Source organism: Zootoca vivipara, chromosome 6 (genome assembly GCF_965207765.1).
Source record: "Zootoca vivipara chromosome 6, rZooViv2.hap1.1, whole genome shotgun sequence".
NCBI lineage: Eukaryota > Metazoa > Chordata > Lepidosauria > Squamata > Lacertidae > Zootoca > Zootoca vivipara.
This window is the reverse complement of record NC_142589.1, coordinates 91,758,952-91,779,659: the sequence shown is the minus strand read 5'-3', so window position 1 is coordinate 91,779,659 and position 20,708 is coordinate 91,758,952. Positions and strand designations below refer to the sequence as shown.

Genomic DNA, 20,708 nt, shown 5'->3' with positions numbered 1-20,708 from the left:
CAGGAGCAGGGACCGAGCAACGGGAGCTGACCCCGTCGCAGGGATTCGAACCGCCGACCTTCTGATTGGCAAGCCCGCGTGACCACCAAATTAGGTGGCTGTAAAAGAGGATCAGACAAATTCATGGAGGAACACTCAACACAGGCAATCCAGAGGAAATTGCCTGTCTGGCCTCTGCCTGAGGAGCCCACCACTCCTCTAGGTCAGCAGTGGGGAACCAGTGCCCCTCTAGATGATATTGGACTACAACTCTCAATGGCCATGCCCCTGCAGGCACAGAACATACCTAACATTTCCCGTTACATGCATGCTGCTGAGAGGGGGCTTACCCACCTGTAATGGCCTTTTCGTTAAGGAACCCTGAGCCTGAAAGCTATAAATCAGGCCAGGCTCTCAACAAACCAGAGAACCGGCATGGACAAGCAGTGACAAGAGAATGGGACTAGGGCTGGGGAGACCCCAAGTTCAAATCCCCTCTGCTATGCAGACAATGAAGCTCACCAGGTGACCTTAGAGACCACGTCTCTTAATCTCATGATGGCAGGCTCAAACCCCACGTTGGGTGAAAGATTCCTGCATTGCAGGAGGTTGGACTAGATGACCCGTGTGGTCCCTCCCAACTCTACAATTCTATGAATCTAAGTCACAGTATCTCGGTGCAACCACCCCCGGCAGAGCTGTTGTTGAGGATCAAAAGGAGCTCCCCAGGTGAAAATGGGCAGACTAATGTAATAAATAAAATAAAAATAAACAGGTAGAGTGGGTGATTGTGCCCCCTCTTTACACCAGAGTAAAAAGACACAAAACCCAGGCTGCGCTGTGGCAACGCTGCTGTCCAATACCACAGTTCCTTTCAAAGTCCATTTTATTAAATAGTTTCAAAAAACTAGGAGAAAAAACAAACTAAAAAAGAAATCGCCCACACCTTGATGCTTAAAAAAAAATACGCCCCTACCCCGCTTTCCCTGATTCCCTGAAACCATCATTTTCAAATTTTCATTTTGCTTTTTGCAGAAGGACTTGCCACCCTTTCCCAGAAAGTCCCTCTGTAGGTTTTTGAAACTGCACAGCCACCAAGCAAACTCCAAGAAAGGCCGGGTTGGGGGTGCGCACGAAGGTGGGTGGGAAAATATCACCTAGCGGGAAAAGGGGATGTCAAAAGCTACAGGAAGCAGGTGGTGTGCAAGCGCCACCCAGTGGCGGCAGGTGACACAGCAGGGCCAATCTAGGAGAGGAGACTTTTCGATCTGGACTTAGTGTGGCCGATATCAAAAATATTATCCTCCCCACACCCACCACCCCAACCCATGCAACTAGAGAGCCCTTACTAAGAATCCCCTCCCCAAAAAGCAACATGGCCTAATAAAATGAAATAAACAGGCCCTTCCTCCAAACCCCCACCCCACCCTCAATGCTCCGCAAAGGACTTGCTACAAGGTCCTCCCCCCCCCTTTTTTGCAGTCTTTCTTAACTGGGAGCAGAAGATGCCGCTGGATTTGGCCACTGCTTGGTAGGAACGAACACACTCTCCCCTCTCCTGTCCTCCCAGCTTCTTCTTCTTCTTCTTTTTTTTACAAAAACAAACAAACCGACAACACACACAAAAAAACCCACGCACAGCATTTTAAGCCAAATTGTAGATTTGCCAACCCTCCCTGCACACAGGCAACCCCCCCACCCCACCCCACCCCCAATTCCAGCAGAAGCAGAGTCTCCCTTTTGAGGTAGAGTTTTTTCTTTCGTTCTGTTTCGCGTCTCAGGGCCAGAGAGGGTTCTCTTTTTTTTTTTTTTTTGCTTTGTTTCCGAGTCTCAGCCGGGTGGCGTCCTGGGTTCAAGTAAAAGAGTCAGATAGTTTATTGCTACTATCGGGAGCGGCAGCAGCAGGAGGCAGCGGTGGAGGGAAGGGGGCAGAGAGGGGGTGCGGAGAAAAAGAGGGGGCTGAGGAGAATGGCGGGGAGGGGGAGGTGTCCCTCGTCAAGACTCCTCGTTGCCGGAATCGTCTTCGTCCCCGTAGCAGCTGTTGACCTCGTCGTCCATCTCGTCGTCCTCGTAATAGTCGTCGTAGAAGAGGTCCGAGCCCTCGTCCGGCGCTGGAGTCTTGGTCTTGACGCAATACTCTGCCAGCGTCGTCGGGACCTTGACTTGGTCGCGCTCTGCATCCACCTTGGTTCCGAGGACCTGCTTCCTAGTTGGGTGGGAAGACATTCGTTTGCAACAGGGATTCGGGGGGGCGGAAGAGCATTAAGGCAGGGGTGTCAAACTCAAATTCATCGGGGGCCGCATCAGCAGTTTGGTCACCCTCAAAGGGCCGGTTGTATCTGTAGGACTATGTGTCCACTCTTTATTATCATAAATTATTGTCACTGCATTCAATTATTACTGTTTTTTGTAATAATGTAAGTAATAACTAGCTCTGAAAGCAGAAACATAGTCAGAATAATGGCAAGTAGATATTCAAATGTACAATTATTGTACAATTTATTGAAAAATGATTTTTGGTAACTGCACTGGGTGGTGGAGGCTCGCTAGGGTTTCATGCAGGACCTTTGCAGAGCTACTAGTACCTGGAGATGCTGGGGTCCTTCTGCATGCAGGACAGATGTTCTGCCAGTGAGCCACCACCCTTCACCAAAGGGACTGGCTGAGGTTGACTCACTGGAGCTGCTCTCCTGGTTCCAGGGTTTAAGGGCCAGAAGTATAAAGCAGCATCCTATGTTTCTGAGGAGAGGGAGAGGGAGGGGAGGGAGGGAGGGAGGGAGGGAGGGAGGGAGAAAAGAGGCAGTGGGAGGGAGAGAGGAAGGAAGGAAAGAGGGGAGAGAAAGAAGAGTAGGAAATAAGGAAGGGAATAAAGAAGGAAAGAAAAAGAAAGAGGGAGAGAAGATGGAAAGGGAGAAAGAAGGAAGGAAGTAGAGGGAAAGAAAGAATAAGAATGAGGGAGAGGAAGAAAGTTGGGAAGGACGTAAGGAAGGAAGGAAGGAAGGAAAGAGGGAGCAGGAGGGAGAGAGGAAGGAAAGAGGTGAGAGAAAGAAGAGTAGGAAAGAAGGAATAAAGAAGGAAAGAAAAAGAAAGAGGGAGAGAAGACAGAGATAAAGAAGGAAGGAAGGAGAGGGAAAGAAAGAATAAGAACGAGAGAGAGGAAGAAAGAAAGGGAAGGGGGGGTCGCCGCCTTGATTCAGCGCCAGAAAAGAGCGCGAAGGGACCCAGGGGCAAAAAGCATTTCCCCGGGCCCAGCTGTTTGTCGGCGCTTTGTTGGCGCTGCGCTTCAGCAGCAAGGTCCCACTGCTGGGTCCCGCTGGCTGGGGCGCTCGGCGGGCCACATGACGAGGTCTGGCGGGCCGGATTTGGCCCCCGGGCCTTGTGTTTGACACCCGTGCATTAAGGGGTGCTGGATCTGTGGGATGTATCATCACTGAAGCAGTCAAACACAACATTTCCTGTTGCCTAGAGTGGACATACAGGGGAATGTTGCTCCAAACAGTGAGGACTTCCTGTCATACCTGCTCTGGAGCCTCCTCCCCTTGTGTGTGACCAGGTAGATGGGCGTGACCCTAGCAAACCCTGTAAAGGGGCTAGTCAAGCAGTCATCGTCTTCTTTTTGCTCTCTTCCCATCTTCCTAAAGGCTCTTAGCCAGCAGCACATGGCTCATCTTTACAGAGGATGGAAGCCACAGGATAGAAAGCCGGAGACCTAGCTCAGACTTTTCTCCACAAATGTAACTGTAACCACAAGATAAAGTACAGTGGTACCTCGGGTTACGAACACGATCCATTCCGGGACGCAGTTCGTAACCCAAAGCGCCATTTTGCGCATGCGCAATTCCCACGATTCCCACGCTTTGCACATGCGCAGAACGCGCACGGCGAAAATACTTCCAGGTTTGTGGAGTTCATAACCCGAGGTGTTCGTAACCCGAGGTACGACTGTACAGGATCGGACCAAATGGCCCACCAGGACAGGAGCAAGCCAGCCGTGATTTACATGGAGCAAGCTGGAGTCCACTATTAGCAAGAACAGGATCTGCACAGGAATGTCGGCCTAATGAGCACAGTGATTCACCTCCGGCTGCTGAAGGCCCCTGGCTCCCCACAGCTGCCCAAGTCCCTTCCTCTCCCAGTACGTTTCCGAGCACAATTCAAAGTGTTAGTGCTGACCTTGAAAGCCCTAAACGGTCTCGGCCCAGTATCCCTGAAGGAGCGTCTCCACCCCCATCATCCAGCCCGGACACGGAGGTCCAGCGCCAAGGGCCTTCTGGCAGTTCCCCCCCTGCAAGAAGTGAGGTTACAGGGAACCAGGCAGAGGGCCTTCTCAGTGGTGGAACCCACCCTATGAAATGCCCTCCTATCAGATGTCGTTTCTGAGCTCTGGGCCTAATATTTCAGATTAAAACTGCAGAGTGGAAGGAAAGGAGGACCTTTTGCTGCCTCCCCACTTCCAGCCACTCTCTGAAGACTAGAGAAGAGACCCTCTTAAGAATATTAGGGGGGCGGGCAGGGGAAGGACTAGACTGTGCGAAAAATAAACATAATATTTTAGCTGCAGTTCATTCATTTTCAGCTTTGTATTCTAGTTATAAAAATAAATGCGCACCTGGGAATTCCGTTGCGCCCACAACCTAGGTTTAAGGTGCTACTGAGCTCCTAGCGTTCCTATCTCAGTTTCTAACACTGCGCACAGGCATCTGGTTGGCCACTGCGAAAAGAGGATGCTGAACTAGATGGGTCATTGGCTGGATCCAGATGGCTCTTCCTATGTTGTAAGAGCCAGGGTGAGGTCCCCCACCTGTATCCTAGGCCCCTCATTATCCTGGTCACCCTCCTTGTGAGGGCAGGCTCGTTTTCTCAGTAACCTCCTGAAAACGCCCAGAATGATTCCGCTCTCTAAGCTCCAGCCTGGTCCGCAAAGACCGGAGCACATCAATGATCTCTGGCGCCCAGTTACGCAGAGAGCCGGGCTTCCCCCACCAACCTGATGATGTCTGTGTATTCCTGATCTTTGCCTTTGCTCTCCTTCCACTTCCTGTACATCACCGAAGCGTCAACGTTGGCAGGAGAGAATGTGTTGGGTTCGTTGAGCAGCGAGATCACGCTGAGGAGAATCGTCCTGAGTGGGGGGGGGGGAGGAAAAGCAAATGACAAGGTGAGGGCAGAAGAGGTGCCAATATCTCAGTGACGTCGCTGGCGCTTGAATAGAGTTGTGGAAGGTGAAAACCAATAGGAAAGAAAGAAACCTTAATGGCAGATTGCGCCCACCTAATCAGCCACTGAATCCCAAGCCAGAATTAAGATTGCTGGAAGAAATATCAACAACCTCAGATATGCTGATGAGACAACCTTGATGGCAGAAAGTGAGGAGGAATTAAAGAACCTTTTAATGAGGGTGAAAGAGAGCGCAAAATGTGGTCTGAAGCTCAACATCAAAAAAACTAAGATCATGGCCACTGGTCCCATCACCTCCTGGCAAATAGAAGGGAAAGAAATGGAGGCAGTGAGAGATTTTACTTTCTTGGGTTCCATGATCACTGCAGATGGTGACAGCAGCAGTCACGAAATTAAAAGACGCCTGCTTCTTGGGAGAAAAGCAATGACAAACCTAGACAGCATCTTAAAAAGCAGATACATCACCTTGCCTACAAAGGTCCGTATAGTTAAAGCTATGGTTTTCCCAGTAGTGCGAACTGCCGTATTTTCCGCCTATAAGACACCCCATATATAAGACGCCTCCTATTTTGGGGGAATCCAATTTAAGAAAAGGGGGGATGTATAAGACAAGCCCAGATTTTGAACATTATTTTAGAGGAAAAAAGCATAGACTTATACACGGAAAAGTACGGTATTTTTGGAAGCCGAACATCCGGCGTGGCTTCCGACTGGCTGCAGGAGCACAAACCTAGACAGCATCTTAAAAAGTAGAGACATCACCTTGCCAACAAAGGTCCGTATAGTTAAAGCTATGGTTTTCCCGGTAGTGATGTATGGAAGTGAGAGCTGGACCATAAAGAAGGCTGATCGCCGAAGAATTGATGCTTTTGAATTATGGTGCTGGAGGAGACTCTTGAGAGTCCCATGGACTGCAAGAAGATCAAACCTATCCATTCTGAAGGAAATCAGCCCTGAGTGCTCACTGGAAGGACAGATCCTGAAGCTGAGGCTCCAAGACTTTGGCCACCTCATGAGAAGAGAAGACTCCCTGGAAAAGACCCTGATGTTGGGAAAGATGGAGGGCACTAGGAGAAGGGGACGACAGAGGATGAGATGGTTGGACAGTGTTCTCAAAGCCACCAACATGAGTCTGACCAAACTGCGGGAGGCAGTGGAAGAGTGGAGTGCCTGGCGTGCTCTGGTCCATGGGGTCACCAAGAGTCGTACACGACTAAACGACAACAATCAGCCACTGTGATAAGCAGGATGAGATGGGGTTTTGGCCTGAGCCAACAGGGCCAGGAATTAGCCTGGCACATTCTGCTATTAGTGTGGGTCCAGTTGTGATGATGTGGAGATTTCTGGGGGCCAGGTTAGCAACAGTTGTAGCTTCTTAGATTTGCTGAACAAATCGACTCCCAAACACCGCAAACCCAGAGGTAAGTGTTTTGGTTTGCGAACGTTTTTCGGAAGTTGAACTTCCGAAGTGGCTTCTGCTTGAGTGCAGGAAGTTCCTGCAGCCAATCGGAAGCTGCGCCTCGGTTTTCGAACGGTTTCGGGAGTCGAATGGACTCCCGGAACGGATTAAGTTCGATAACCAAGGTATGACTGTACCATTTTCAGCTTCCAGTGGGTGTGATTCTCCTCCTTGCATGCTGGGACCAGTGAATTGTTGTAAGAGCAAGCTATAGTCAAGCAACGCAGTTGAGATCATAGAACTGTAGCGTCATCTAGTCCAACCCCCTGGTGAATAGACATTCCACTGTGGTGACTGCAACCTAGGTTTAAGGTGCCACATGCCAGCTAGCTTATACCTCCAAGTTTCTAACACTGAACTGGACTCAAAGGTTCTAATGGAAGCCAGAATCCTTAATTCATTAAAGTACCAAAATATCTAAACAGAACCCCAGAGTCCTTTAAATTCAGCAGATGTTGGTCATCGAGGGCACTTTCCAGCCAAGGAATGCACACGCCGGAGAGTTTACTCTTTATTGTCGAAGACAAACCCAGTCGGTTCTACAGCTCCACATAGCTACACACCCCAATCTGGCATCTGGGCATAATGCCAAATTAGAGACAGCCAATTAGAGCTGTGATACAGTTGACGGGCAGAGGTTCAACAACTCCCAGGGCAGAGGAATATGGCCACTGGCTGTGGAAATATCCACCGGATTTTCCTGCCTCCCTGCTAGGCAAGCTTAAAGGTAAAGGTAAAAGGACCCCTGACCGTTAGGTCCAGTCGCAGACTCTGGGGTCACGGAGCTCATCTCGCTTTACTGGCCGAGGGAGCTGGCGTACAGCTTCCGGGTCATGTGGCCAGCATGACTAAGCCGCTTCTGGTGAACCAGAGCAGCGCACGGAAACGCCATTTACCTTCCCGCCAGAGCGGTACCTATTTATCTACTTGCACTTTGACGTGCTTTCGAACTGCTAGGTTGGCAGGAGCAGGGACCGAGCAACGGGAGCTCACCCTGTCGTGGGGATTTGAACGGCCGACCTTCTGATCAGCAAGCCCTAGGCTCTGTGGTTTAATCCACAGCGCCACCCACATCCCTTGCTACGGTAAAGGCAAGCTTAAATTCAATCAATTAAATCAGTCACCTGCAGATGTGACTGCTTCACTTTGCCCATGATGGGAGGGTTGGGTAATCTTACGATGACATACTAGGGACAGCATAACTACAGCTCAGGCCTCACCTCACGTTCTGCGTGGGATTCCATCTTTCTGAAGGCAGCTCTCCACTCTGTGGGTCATCCACCGGAGGGTGTAGAATGGAAATGCAAACGTCTCCGGTCTGAAAGATGGATATACCGTTATTTTTTTGCATGTATGTGACAACCCCTATTTTTTTGAAACTCCGAATTAAGAAATTGATATTTTAAACATCGAGCAGAACGACTTTGAGCTTTTTTTTTTTTTGAAGAAAGTTGGCCAAAGTTGTTAATAATAATAATAATAATTTATACCCCGCCCATCTGGCTGGGTTTCCCTTGCCACTCTGCGCGGCTTCCAACAGAATATTAAAATACAGTACAACAATCTATTACACATTAAAAGCTTCCCTAAACAGGGCTGCCTTCAGATGTCTTCTAAAAGCCTGGAAGTTGTTTTCCTCTTTGACATCTGGTGGGAGGGCGTTCCACAGGGCAGGTGCCACCACCGAGAAGGCCCTCTGCCTAGTTCCCTGCAACTTGGCTTCTCGCAACGAGGGAACTGCCAGAAGGCCCTCGGTGCTGGACCTCAGTGTCCGGGCAGAACGATGGCGGTGGAGACGCTCCTTCGGGTTTGCAGAGGTCATCCAAAGTTAGGGCTGCCATATTTCAAGAGCCTGAGCCTGAGGACGGGCCAAAGCTTGAGAACCAACCCCTGTGCATCACCACCCATATAGAAGATGACCCCTAATTTCTGACTGAATTTTTTAAAGCAAACAAATAAGTAAATCGTTTTATACGCGGAAAAATAGTGTGTGTTTGTGTGTGTCCAGCAAGGCATCCCAGCTCGACGCCCATGTCCCAGTGTGCCACCATACCTCGTATATGTTTGGATGCCACATTTTGGTCAGGAACCGGAAGGTGGGTGGTGAATAAGGGTAGTCGATAGGGAATCGGAGACGAGCCTGCGGAGAACAGAGAAGGGGAGAGCTGTCAGGGGTTGGGGAAGCAGCAATGAACAAGTAGGTTAGAATTGCCTGCCCTGCACCCAACTGCACCGTTTGCCAATGGGTTTCTGGGCCCAATTCAAAGTGCTGGCACACCTTCTACTCATGTAAAAACACCGGGCAGGCCCCACAAATAACCCAGAGATGCATTTTAAATAAAAGCACACCTTCTACTCATGTAAAAACACTGGGCAGGCCCCACAAATAACCCAGAGATGCATTTTAAATAAAAGCACACCTTCTACTCATGTAAAAACACTGGGCAGGCCCCACAAATAACCCAGAGATGCATTTTAAATAAAAGCACACCTTCTACTCATATAAAAACACTGGGCAGGCCCCACAAATAACCCAGAGATGCATTTTAAATAAAAGCACACCTTCTACTCATGTAAAAACACTGGGCAGGCCCCACAAATAACCCAGAGATGCATTTTAAATAAAAGGACACTCTGATTAAAACATGCTGATTCCCGGGCCGTCCGCAGGATGGATTTAGAAGGCGATTGGGCTGGATCCTGCCCCCGGGCCTTAGTTTGCCTACCCATGGTCCTGCCCCAGTAGCAAAACGCGCCTGGCGAATTTTTAGACGCTGCAACCAAGTGCAAACGAATGTGAAATTCAGCACACAATTGTGCCAAAAGTCTCCAGGAAAACCCCACTTTCCTCAGAGGAGTAACACCACTGCCCAGGGCGCTTGCGAACACTCCATGACATCACAGCAACTCAGCCAATGGCTGGGGAAGGCTCCTGGACACATGGCGGCTCACAGACTCAAGGCCCGCCGCTTTCTCTCATAGGCAGTCCCCCATTTGTGTTGTGTGCACAGCTGAGTCGTGCACGGTAACCATCGGCACGGGCACTCCCTGCCTCAACTTCCTCCGAAGCCACCCCGGCATTTGAAAGTTTCGAGCCTCACCCAGGTTTGCCTCGGCCGTGACAGAGCATGCGACCTGCTCGGGCTCGTTGGGACCTCTTTCCCTGTGCCAAGCAAGAGCCGCCTCCGGGCAACCTAGCTTTTTCTACTTTGCAGAGAGAGACAAGAGAGAGTGCATGTTGGGGCTTCCCCCTCTCGTGCCATAAAAGTGCTGAGCTGCAGAATATTGCCAGACACAAATAGGAGAAATCAAAAGGTCCGGCTAGGGCCCAGGAGGCTGTGGTTCAAATCCCCACTCGGCCACGGAGCTCTTGGGCCAATCATGGCCTCTTAGCCCAGCCAACCTCAGAGGGTTGTTGTGAGGCTAAAAATCAAGGAGAGCCATGCACAGCTTCTTGGAGCATGGGTAGGCAAACTAAGGCCTGGGGGCCGGATTCGGCCCAATCGCCTTCTAAATCCGGCCCACGGATGGTCCGGGAATCCGCTTGTTTTTGCATGAGTAGAATGTGTCCTTTTATTTAAAATGCGTCTCTGGGTAGAAATTCGTTTTGTTTTTCAAAATATAACCCAGCCCCCCGCAAGGTCTGAGGGACAATGGACCGGCCCCTTGCTGAAAAAGTTTGCTGACTCCTGCCTTGGAGGAAAGTTGGGACAGAGATGTGATAAATAAAAGGAAGGAGGGTTCAGGCTGGAAGACTGACCTGCCACTGCTGCATTGAAAGAGGTTGGGCTAGATGTCCCTCGGGGGACCCACCCAAGTCTACAATTCTATGGTTCTATGAAGCAGGGGTGGGACATGGCCCTCATGGCACAAGAGCATGGGTAGGGGAGGATGAGGGTGAACCAGCTGGTGGGCACACAAGCATTTCGAGAAAGCTTTCCAACTGGAGAGGGAAACCTGCCCGGAACAATGCAGGGGAAAGCCACGCAGACAAAAATCAAACAGAGGGGAAGGTTGGCAGAATAAAACCTTTTGTTCTCGGAGAGGCACCTGGAAAGATACACGCGAGCGCCGTTTTTTCGGATGGAGGCTGTTTTATCTGTCTCCCTTCCCCAGAGGGAATGCTCCAGGTCTGATGACGAAACATACCTCCCCTATGGGAAAGGTTGCAGCATTTGGGACTTTTGAAAAGCGAGAAAGAAGCAACAGACAGACATTTCTAAAGTCATGCATGACATTGGAGAAAGCCAAAAGAGAAAGTTCTCCATCGCCATAACACTAGAAAGTGTGGACATTCAGTGAAGCTGAATGCTGGGGAATTTAGGACAGGTCAAAGGAAGGACTTAACATATTTTTTCATGTATATTGTTGTTTAGTCGTTTAGTCGTGTCCGACTCTTTGTGACCCCATGGACCATAGCAGGCCAGGCACTCCTGTCTTGCACTGCCTCCCGCACTTTGGTCAAACTCATGTTCGTAGCTTCGAGAACACTGTCCAACCATCTTGTCCTCTGTCGTCCCCTTCTCCTAGTGCCCTCAATCTTTCCCAACATCAGGGTCTTTTCCAAGGATTCTTCTCTTCTCATGAGGTGGCCAAAGTATTGGAGCCTCAGCTTCACGACCTGTCCTTCCAGGGAGCACTCAGGGCTGATTTCCTTAAGAATGGATAGGTTTGATCTTCTTGCAGTCCATGGGACTCTCAAGAGTCTTTCATGTATAAGACACCCCCTATTATTTTTACGGACTCCAATTTAAGAAAAATGGGGGTGAGATTGCCCCATGTATAAGACGACCCACAGTTTCCCACATAATTTTAAAGTAAAAAAAACCTAGTCTTATACACGGGAAAATATGGTACGCAGAGTTAAACTGTGGAATTCCCTCCGGACAACAGCAATACATCCCACCCAGGCAAAAAGAACTCAGTGAGGGTGTAAAGCAGGACTGGTGATGAGAGGCGAGATTTTCAAATGTCCAGAGTGTCCTGAGGGCCCTCAAGTTTGCTTTACAGGGACAGAGTGGGGGGGGGGAAGCCCAACTGAAAAAATCCTAAAACAGATGAAGAGTGGCCACGGGTGCGAATCACAATTGTCCCATCAACTGCAAACTCACCGCTTGGTCTTAAGGCCTTCTCTTTGCCTCAGCCCTCCTACCAACAATATTTGGTACAGGAAAAAAGAAGGTAAAGGACCCCTGGATGGTTAAGTCCAGTCGAATGCGACTATGGGGTTGCGGCATTCATCTCGCTTTCGGGCCGAGGGAGCTGGCGTTTGTCCACAGACAGCTTTCCAGGTCACGTGGCCAGCAGGACTAAACAGCTTCTGGCGCAACGGGACACCGTGACGGAAACCAGAGCACACAGAAAAGCCATTTACTTTCCCACCACATTGGTACCTATTTATCTACTTGCACTGGCGTTCTTTCAAACTCCGAGATTGGCAGGAACTGGGATGGAGCGACGTGAGCTCACCCCGTCGCGGGGATTCGAACCTTCCGATCGGCAAGCCCAAGAAGCTCCATGGTTTAGACCACAGTGCCACCTGCTCCCTTAGCCATATTAGGATAGTACTACTGGCCTAACTTAGAGAGATGTCCCAAGGTAGCTAGCCAACACCATGTAAATAACTTTGCTAGGAATTCTTTAACAGCATGCGAGGATGACGGCATGCAAGGATTCCTGGAAGGAAGCCATGTAAAACTCCAACAGGCTTGCTTCTGAGCCGACAGGCATAGGACTGAAACTCATCTTATTGCTAGTGTTGCTTGATATTATCATCTACACGACGAAACAAGAGACGTCACCCCCATACGTTGGTGTCATCCAGGGGCGAGCCCTAGGGCTTAGGTTTTAGGAGATCTGCCAAGAAACAACACCCAAGCCACCTGATCTCAGTCAACTCCTGATCTGACTCAGACAGGTTTGTCGGGGGGTGAGGCAAAAAAGGGCAGATGGGCAGGAACCTCAGAGTTGCAAAACAGGCTCATAAACCTACCCAAAGTAGCTTCCTGGGCCAAAATTGGCTCAGAGGAAGAAGCTTGTTTGTTTATTTCCTGTGGATCCCTATGACCTACTAAACATACACCCAGGAAGAAGAAGAAAAAGCCTCTGCCCAGTTTTCGGGAAGGGGTGAATTACTCCAGACCTCATTACCATGCTGGCGAAAATAAAATGGGAAGACACAAAAGAATTGCCCAAGTCAGTTGGGCCTTCTCGGTGGTGGGACCCATCATATGTCAAAGAAAAAAACAGCTACCAGATTTTTAGAAGACATCTGAAGGCAGCCTCGTTTAGGGAGCGAGGCTTTTAATGTTTAATAGATTATTTTATTTCATTTTTCTGTTGTAAGCCGCCCAAAGTGGCTGGGGAAACCCAGCCAGATGGGCGGGGTATAAATAATAAATTATTATTATTTCCATTATTACTGGGAAGGGCGGTTCCACAAGTTTGTAACTTTTCAGGGAAAGAGAAGTTCAGGGGGTTGGAGGAGTTATTATTTTTTGTTAGATGTATATACACCCTTCGTCATTTGGTCTCAGGGAAGTTCACAGAATAAAATACAGGATAAAAATAACAACACACACACGCACACCCTTCCCACAGACACATTTAAAGGGCTGTAGAACAGTGTTTCCCAACCTTGGGTCTTCAGCTGTTTTTAGACAACAACTCCCATCATCCCTAGCTATCAGGACCAGTGGTCAGGGATGATGGGAACCGTAGTCCAAATACAGCTGGAGACCCAAGGAAATGGGGAAATAGTATTACAGTATTTAAATATTTGGAATGAGATAAATACTAAAAGCCCTGGTGTTACTGAGAAGTGCACTGACTGACTAGAACTACAATGTCAAAGATTGAGAGATGTCCAGCTTTTGCAGCAAATCAATTTGCTTTAAAAACATATCTAGAATATGCTAAACAATCTGTTAAATGGCACTGAAAAAAATGCCACAAACACGAGAAAGAAGCTGAGCGTTTGTTTGGCCTACACCAGGGGTGTCCAAATAATTTCCAAAGAGGGTCAGATCTGATTAAGTGAACACATGTGAGGGCCGGCCAAAGTTGTTGACCTTTGTTTAGGATTGAAGTTGTTGTTGAGCTATTTTTTATGAATTTTTTTTTGGGGGGGGGATTTTACCAAAGGAAATAAACTGCCACAGGGGCCGGATTAAATCAGTCAGCGGGTCGGATTAGGCCCCCCCTGGTCGGACTTTAGACATGCCTGGGCTATATGTTCCTTTATTTCAGGGGTCCTCAAACTAAGGCCCGGGGGCCGGATGCGGCCCAATCGCCTTCTAAATCTGGCCCGCGAATGATCCGGGAATCAGCATGTTTTTACATGAGTAGAATGTGTCCTTTTATTTAAAATGCATCTCTGTGTTATTTGTAGGGCCTGCCTGGTGTTTTTACATGAGTAGAATGTGTCCTTTTATTTAAAATGCATCTCTGGGTTATTTGTGGGGCATAGGAATTCATTCATATATTTTTTCAAAATATAGTCCGGCCCCCCCACAGGGTCTGAGGGATAGTGGACCGGCCCCCTGCCGAAAAAGTTTGCTGACCCCTGCTTTATTTTATTTTTTCCCTGCAGGTCCTTTGGGAGTTTTGCACTGAGCTACTTATGAGTAAACCCTGTGTACACGGGACAAGCAATCCCATTTGGTAGGAGTTTTCTAGTAAGTTTTAATGTGAAAAATGTTGATGAGGGAATGGAGAAAATCAGGGTTTTATAAATGTGTGGCTTTGCAGATCGTTTTTAAAATGAGTTCTAAGGAGTGTTTATTAATTCTTGTCTTCTCTTTTTTTCCGTAGAAAAGGCCCCTGAGTAAGGCCTTTAGGGGATGAATCATGTTGGGACATTAACAAAAAGCAATGACTCTTCAGTAACTGCGAAAAACGGATCTCCTTTTTTGGCACTACTGTGGGGTACTTCTTGTTATATACCTATTATTTAGGTCACCTTGGAAGGCGAGAAAACCAGGCTTCTCAGCACATCCTTGAGCAGACTGCTTATGATCAGAATTCGAAATACTCAGAATAGGAATTCACAGAAACATACTTAGCAAGGACCCATGCCCTGGATTGGCAGCCCCAAAGTCTGTTTACCTCTTTACTGGCACGCTTTATAGTTCCTACACTTAATATATTTCCCCTCTGGATATTCACTTCACAGTGTGTGGCTATTTACAACACTGTTCATATTTAGACATTTCTATATTTACCTTTACTGTTTACCATTCTACTTCTATATTTCAATGGGCCTGCAATTCTGGTTAAGCAACTAGCTCTGCTTTACTGAGGTTGCTGCCTCTGTCTTCTGCTTTCCCCCTTCCCATTCTGTATATCAGGTGTGAAATCGCTTCGCCGCACAGCAGCGTTTTAAATTATTTTGTGAATGGAATCGTCTAACCGTTTTTACACATATTTTGAAAGGAAAATAAAAATAAAACGGTTGGTGCTTTTACTGCGAAATCCCTTTGAGGTGGTTCGTGAGAAGTGGCTGGCAAACGGGACAAAATAAATAAAATAAAACCAATTCTGCTCCTTTGTTGTTTTTAATAGTGAGGATTAATGTTTGTTTATTTTTTAATGAATATTTTCGTACACTGCCTGGAAGGCTCACAGGGTGGGAAAACAGCCTAGATGTTTTAATAATATGCATTATAAAAAAAAAATCTTTCCTATTTATGCAACGAAATCTGTACTTACGTGCTTCCTGTTTGGATATCTACGTGCCTGTTTATTTATGGGGATAACCGGCACTCCTGTTTAGCTATGTCGACATCTAGTTCAATGTCACAGGAAGAAGAGTGTTTCTGAATGCTGGGGAAAGAGATTCTGACTAAACACCAGGAAGAAATTCCTGGTGGTAAACGCTGGAACATTAGTGGACTCTCCTTAATGTTGCACTCAGGTCCTGCTTGGAGGCATCTGGGTGGCCAATATGAGGACAGGAAGCTGGACTAAAAGGGGCCAATTGTCTGATCCAGGAAGCCTCTTCTTATAAACTTAGTTTTACTTCTACGTACCAAGAGAGCCATCCAGGGTGTGTTGACTCAGAAGGAAGCCTACTGTATTCACCAGGGCAGCCTTCCAGGAAAGCAGGCAGAAGACTTCAATCTTAGAACTTAAGATGTTTTAAAATTAATCTCTGTCAACATTGGGCATTGCTGGGTTTCCTCAAGTTCCAGATTTTGGTACTAATTCATAAAGGCCTATGCAGCTCACGACTAGGTTACTTGAGAAACCACACTATTATGTGAAAACAGCATCCCTACCGAGATATGAGAGGAGCCCATTATCTGAGCTCTGTCTCACAAGAAGTGGTGCATGCTCTGGTTATCTCCCGCTTGGACTACTGCAATCAACTCTACGTGGGGCTGCCTTTGAAGGTGCCTCGGAAACTACAACTAACCCAGAATGCGGCTGCCGGGCCGGTGACTGCGAACGGCCACCGGGGACCATATAACACTGGCCCTAAATGATCTACATTGGTTCCCAGTCTGTTTCCGAGTGCAATTCAAAGTGCTGGTGCCGACCTTTAATGTCCTAAACGGCCTTGACCCTGTAGTCTCCACCCCCATCAAAGGAGCCAACCCCAAGGGGCCATGGGGGCTTCCACCCCCACGATAAAAAATTTGGGCCCCTGCAAAATTGATAGGCATTCCCATTCAAATGGTGTGTGTGCACAGTGTCATGTGATGATTATGCAGGGCGGGGCTTATCTGGCCCCCCACAATATTTTATTCAAGTTAGCACCCCTGACCCCCCCCGTTGTTCTGCTTGGACCCAGGGTTCGAAATTAGCAGGGCGCCAGGAGCATTTCGCACCTAAAGATCCTCCGTTTGCGAGCACCTCCAAAAGTCTGGGTGCCATTTTTATTTTTTGCGCCTGGCTGACACTCAAGGAAGGATTACTGAAATGTATGTGCTTTGAAGTCTCGAAGTATTTGCTGACCTTCCTCCCCAAATGGTGGCTAGATATTCTGTTTTGGTGCCCACAACCCAGGTCCTAGGAGCTATTTGGCTCCTAGCTTTTCTATCCCAGTTTCTAACACTGTTTGGACACTGAGGCCCACCCCCTGGGTCTTCTGGTGGTTCCCACACTGCGAGGTTGGGCGGAACCAGGCAGAGGCCTCATCGGTGGTGGTGCCAGCCCTATGGAATGCCCTTCCATCACATGTCAAACAGATAAGCAACTATACAACATCTGAAAGCAGCCCCGGATAGGGACGTTTTTAAGATTTGATGTTTTATTATGTTTTTATATTGTGTTGAAGCTGCCCAGGGTGGCTGGGGCCACCCAGGCAGATGGGCCGGGGTGGGTGGGTAATAATTATTACTACCTGCACTTTCCAGAAACAATTAAATACCTTTTTGTTTTGACAGGCTTTTACAGCTGGGTGAAAAGGCCTCTGACTTAGGTTTCCATTTGTGTAGATTTCAAACCTGTGGCTACTGGCTGTTGTTATTTTTTCCTGTTTTTAAGCTATTTTTAGTGGTCTGTATGGCATGCCTGCAAATCACCTTGACGCGCATGTAAAAGGAAATTTATAAATAACAGCAATAAAATACACTTGCAGTGCAATGTCATGCATATTGACTCGGAAATAAGACTTATCAATGATTTCCGTTTAGTGTGCACACATTAGGATTATTTGCATATATTTATAAAGTTGTAGCTAGAGGGGGGGAATCATATGCAGAGTCGACCCGGTGAAATGATGTTAACCCTGAATTAAGTTCATCATGACTAACCCGATTTCAGTGAGTATACACCAGGCATCCCCAAACTGTGGCCCTCCAGATGTTTTGGCCTACAACTCCCATGATCCCTAGCTATCAGGATCAGTGGTCAGGGATGATGGGAATTGTAGTCCAAAACATCTGGAGGGCCGAAGTTTGGGGATGCCTGGTATACACCAAGGCTCCCAGATACAGGCTCATTGAAATTAATCGAGCTAAATTAGCCGTGTTTGTTAATTTCAATAGCTTTGACTAATGTTGGATATAACCCACAGTTAGTATTACATGGAGAGTCACACTCTCGAGTAAGTTCATCATGGCTAACTCGAGACCATTCATTTCAACAGGTCTACTCTTGAATATGACCTGGCCATATTCATTAAGTTTAATGGTTCTACTCAACAGTATGACTATACCCTTAAAATTGCTGTCTTTTAAGTCCTACCCCAAGCAGACCCAATTAACTTAGGCCAATTATTTTCAAATGGTCTGCTCCAAGTGTAGTCTAGTTGGACAAAACCCTAAGTTTAGAATTTATGCACGAGTTTCACTTGTAAATTTTAATAAGGTCTATTTACTTTTTAAGTTCAGAGAGAAGGCGAGCAAGAGGAGACATGACTCAAGATTGTAAAAAAAAAATGCACGGCATAGAGGAAGTAGACAGATACCCCCCCCCCTAATGCTATAACTCCAATGAAACTGAACAGTTAGAAGATTAAGGACAGGTAAGAAGGAGGACTTATTCGCCCACCGGATAGTTAACCCATGGAACTCACTCCCGCAGGAGACAGTGGCAGCCGCAGACTTGGAGGGTTTTAAAAGAGGACTGGACAAATTCATAGAGGAATTACAATGCCTCATGGCTATGCTCTACCTCTGAGGTCCAGGCAGTATGGCTCTGACTGCCTCTTGTTGGGAAATACAAAGTGTTTGTCTCCCCAAAATGGGCATTTGGTTCCTCATTGTGAAAACAGGATGCTAACCTAGATGGGCCATTAGCTCTGCTAAGTCATGCCATTCTTCTGTTGCTCATAGTTTTGATTTCAATGGCTCTCTACTCTGAACATGACTAACACTGGATACAACTCTTCCCTAAAATGAGAGCAATCGCTTTGGGACTAACACGAACTTGTCTAAACTCCAGCAACGTCCATTAATCACAATGGCTCCACTCTGGGTACCATGTTTTACTCCAAAGCAGGCCCACTGAAGTCAGTGGACCAAAGTCACCATTGTTCTTTAATTTCAAGGGGTCTACTCTGGAGCAGAACTAACACTGGGTACAACTTCTCCATCACAGCAGACTAGCTGAAGTCCATGGGCCCCAAGCCAACCACATCCTTTTACCTTCAATGGGTCTCCTCTGGTGTAGGACAAACACTGGCGAAAACCTGCCCCGCTTTAGGGCAGACCCAGTTGAGGACACTGGCCCCCAAGTTAATGTAATGGGAATATTGAGGCAAAACTTAATACTCCAGAGCAGGCCACTAAGCCATGCCCATTCATTACTCTGGAGCAGGGTTACAGGTCATCCTGCTCCAGAGTGGAACCATGAAATCAAGGGACACATGCCAGCCATATCCTTTTACTTTCAGTGGGTCTCCTCTGGAGTAAAACTCACCCTGCTTTAGAGCAGAAACTCTTGGAAGCCAAAGGATCCAAATCAGCCACTTCCCTCTACTTTCAGTGGTCCTCCTGTGGATCAGGACTAACAGTCGCCCTGCTTTACCCAAATCAGCCACATCCTTTTCCTTTCAGTGGGTCTCCTCTGGAGTAAAACTCGCCCTGCCTCAGAGTAGACCCACTTGGAGGCCAAAGGACCCAAACCAGCCACTTCCTTCTACTTTAAAGTGGGTCTCCTCTGGAGTAGGGCACAACCCCCGTGTGTTTCCACCCCCGGCCCCCAGCCCCCCCCCCCGCCGTCTCACCTTGAAGTAGCCCCCCTCGTAGTGGGTGTTGGGGGGCCCAAAGATGGCCACCTCCCAGTTGTAGAGGTCCCCCTCGTCCACCAGGCTGACGCGGAAACCCTCCACGGGCTCCTCTTGGAGCCCCTTCAGCTCCAGCAGCAGCGCCTTCTGCGAGCTGGGCACGGACGGCCGCGCCATGGTCGGAGGGACGGGTAGGCCTCGGGTGAAGCCGGGGGCTCGCGTGAGCGGCGCGGCCCGGGGAGAGGAGGAGCGTGACGGGGGAGGGGAGAGAAGGCCGCTACGGACCCGAAAGAGCGCCGCGGAGGGGCTCGAGCCACTGGAACGGCGTCGGCGGCGACGATAACAACAGAGAGCGCGCGCGGGGCCGCTTGGGAGGCGTAGTTCCTCCCCTGTAGGCGGCGCGGCGGCGGCGACACGCCCTCTCTTCTCCGCCCATCACGCACGGCTACCAATGAGTGGCGTCTCCGGAGGGGGAAAGAGGGCGGGACCGGAGGGTGAGAACTGCATTTCCCAGGAGGCTTTGCGAGGGGAGGCTTCCGCATGTATTGAACATAAAGACAAACAAATAAGCAGGGAACTGTCTTGTGAATTTCTCTCTTATCTCTCTGTGTTTTTTATTACCTAAATGCTTTCAATGACTGTTTAAAATCTAGTTTTTGTTTTTGTTTTACTGACGATTTCAATGCTTTATTCTTTTTGTAAAGGGTTTTTTCTTTTGCCTTCTTTGTAATCAAGGCATGAATTGAATTATCATCATCATTATTTCGTCTAATCTACCTCTTCCCTAGACTGGGGCTCAAAAGTAGCTTACAAAAATTATGAAAGTCCAGATAAACTACAAAAAGCTTTATGTGTGTGTTCTTTTTATTGTCTTCATTTTAAGATTTCCATGGTGTTTTAATATTGTTTAATTAAAAAGTGTGTGTGTGTATAATTTTAATTCAACAATTTTAATTACTGTTTAATTAAACAGTATTAAAACACCATGGAAATCTGTTAAAATGAAGATAATAAAAAGAGCACAGCCTAGGGCAGGGGTTAGCAACCTTATCAGCTGTGGGCCCGGACTATATTTTGAGGAAAAAATGAATGAATTCCTATGCCCCACAAATAACCAAAGATGCATTTTAAATAAAAGCACTGCGGCCCACGGGCCTTAGGTTGCCTACCCCTAGCCTAGGGGCCCACTACAGTGAATTCACAGCTTCGAGTTTATGCGTTGGGCAGCTGAGCACAGGGGTGTGGGCAATGAGAAGCAATAATTTCTCCAAAGATTTCAGTGATCTTATCAGGATAAAGGGCGTCTGGCTGACCTTAAAGGTACTATTTTTTGCTGTACCAGAGCTTTCCAAACTCTGTGTCACGACATGTTAAGTGTGTCAGCTGCAGTGTGTAGTAGGTGTGTCACACGAACGCTCC

The 20,708-nt window shown here is 48.0% G+C and overlaps 1 protein-coding gene across 1 annotated transcript; it reads right to left on the bottom strand.

Annotated features, from left to right (window-relative positions):
- Positions 1–847: 847 nt before the first annotated feature.
- On the bottom strand, positions 848–19,625 carry CDC34 (cell division cycle 34, ubiquitin conjugating enzyme). The gene is made up of 5 exons (XM_060275336.2): positions 19,290–19,625; positions 8,670–8,756; positions 7,837–7,934; positions 4,967–5,101; positions 848–2,185 (listed from the first exon to the last, which is right to left on the bottom strand). Exons 1-5 carry the CDS (start codon positions 19,464–19,466, stop codon positions 1,975–1,977), a joined length of 708 nt encoding a protein of 235 aa, XP_060131319.1. The 5' UTR covers positions 19,467–19,625; the 3' UTR covers positions 848–1,974.
- Positions 19,626–20,708: the final 1,083 nt, after the last annotated feature.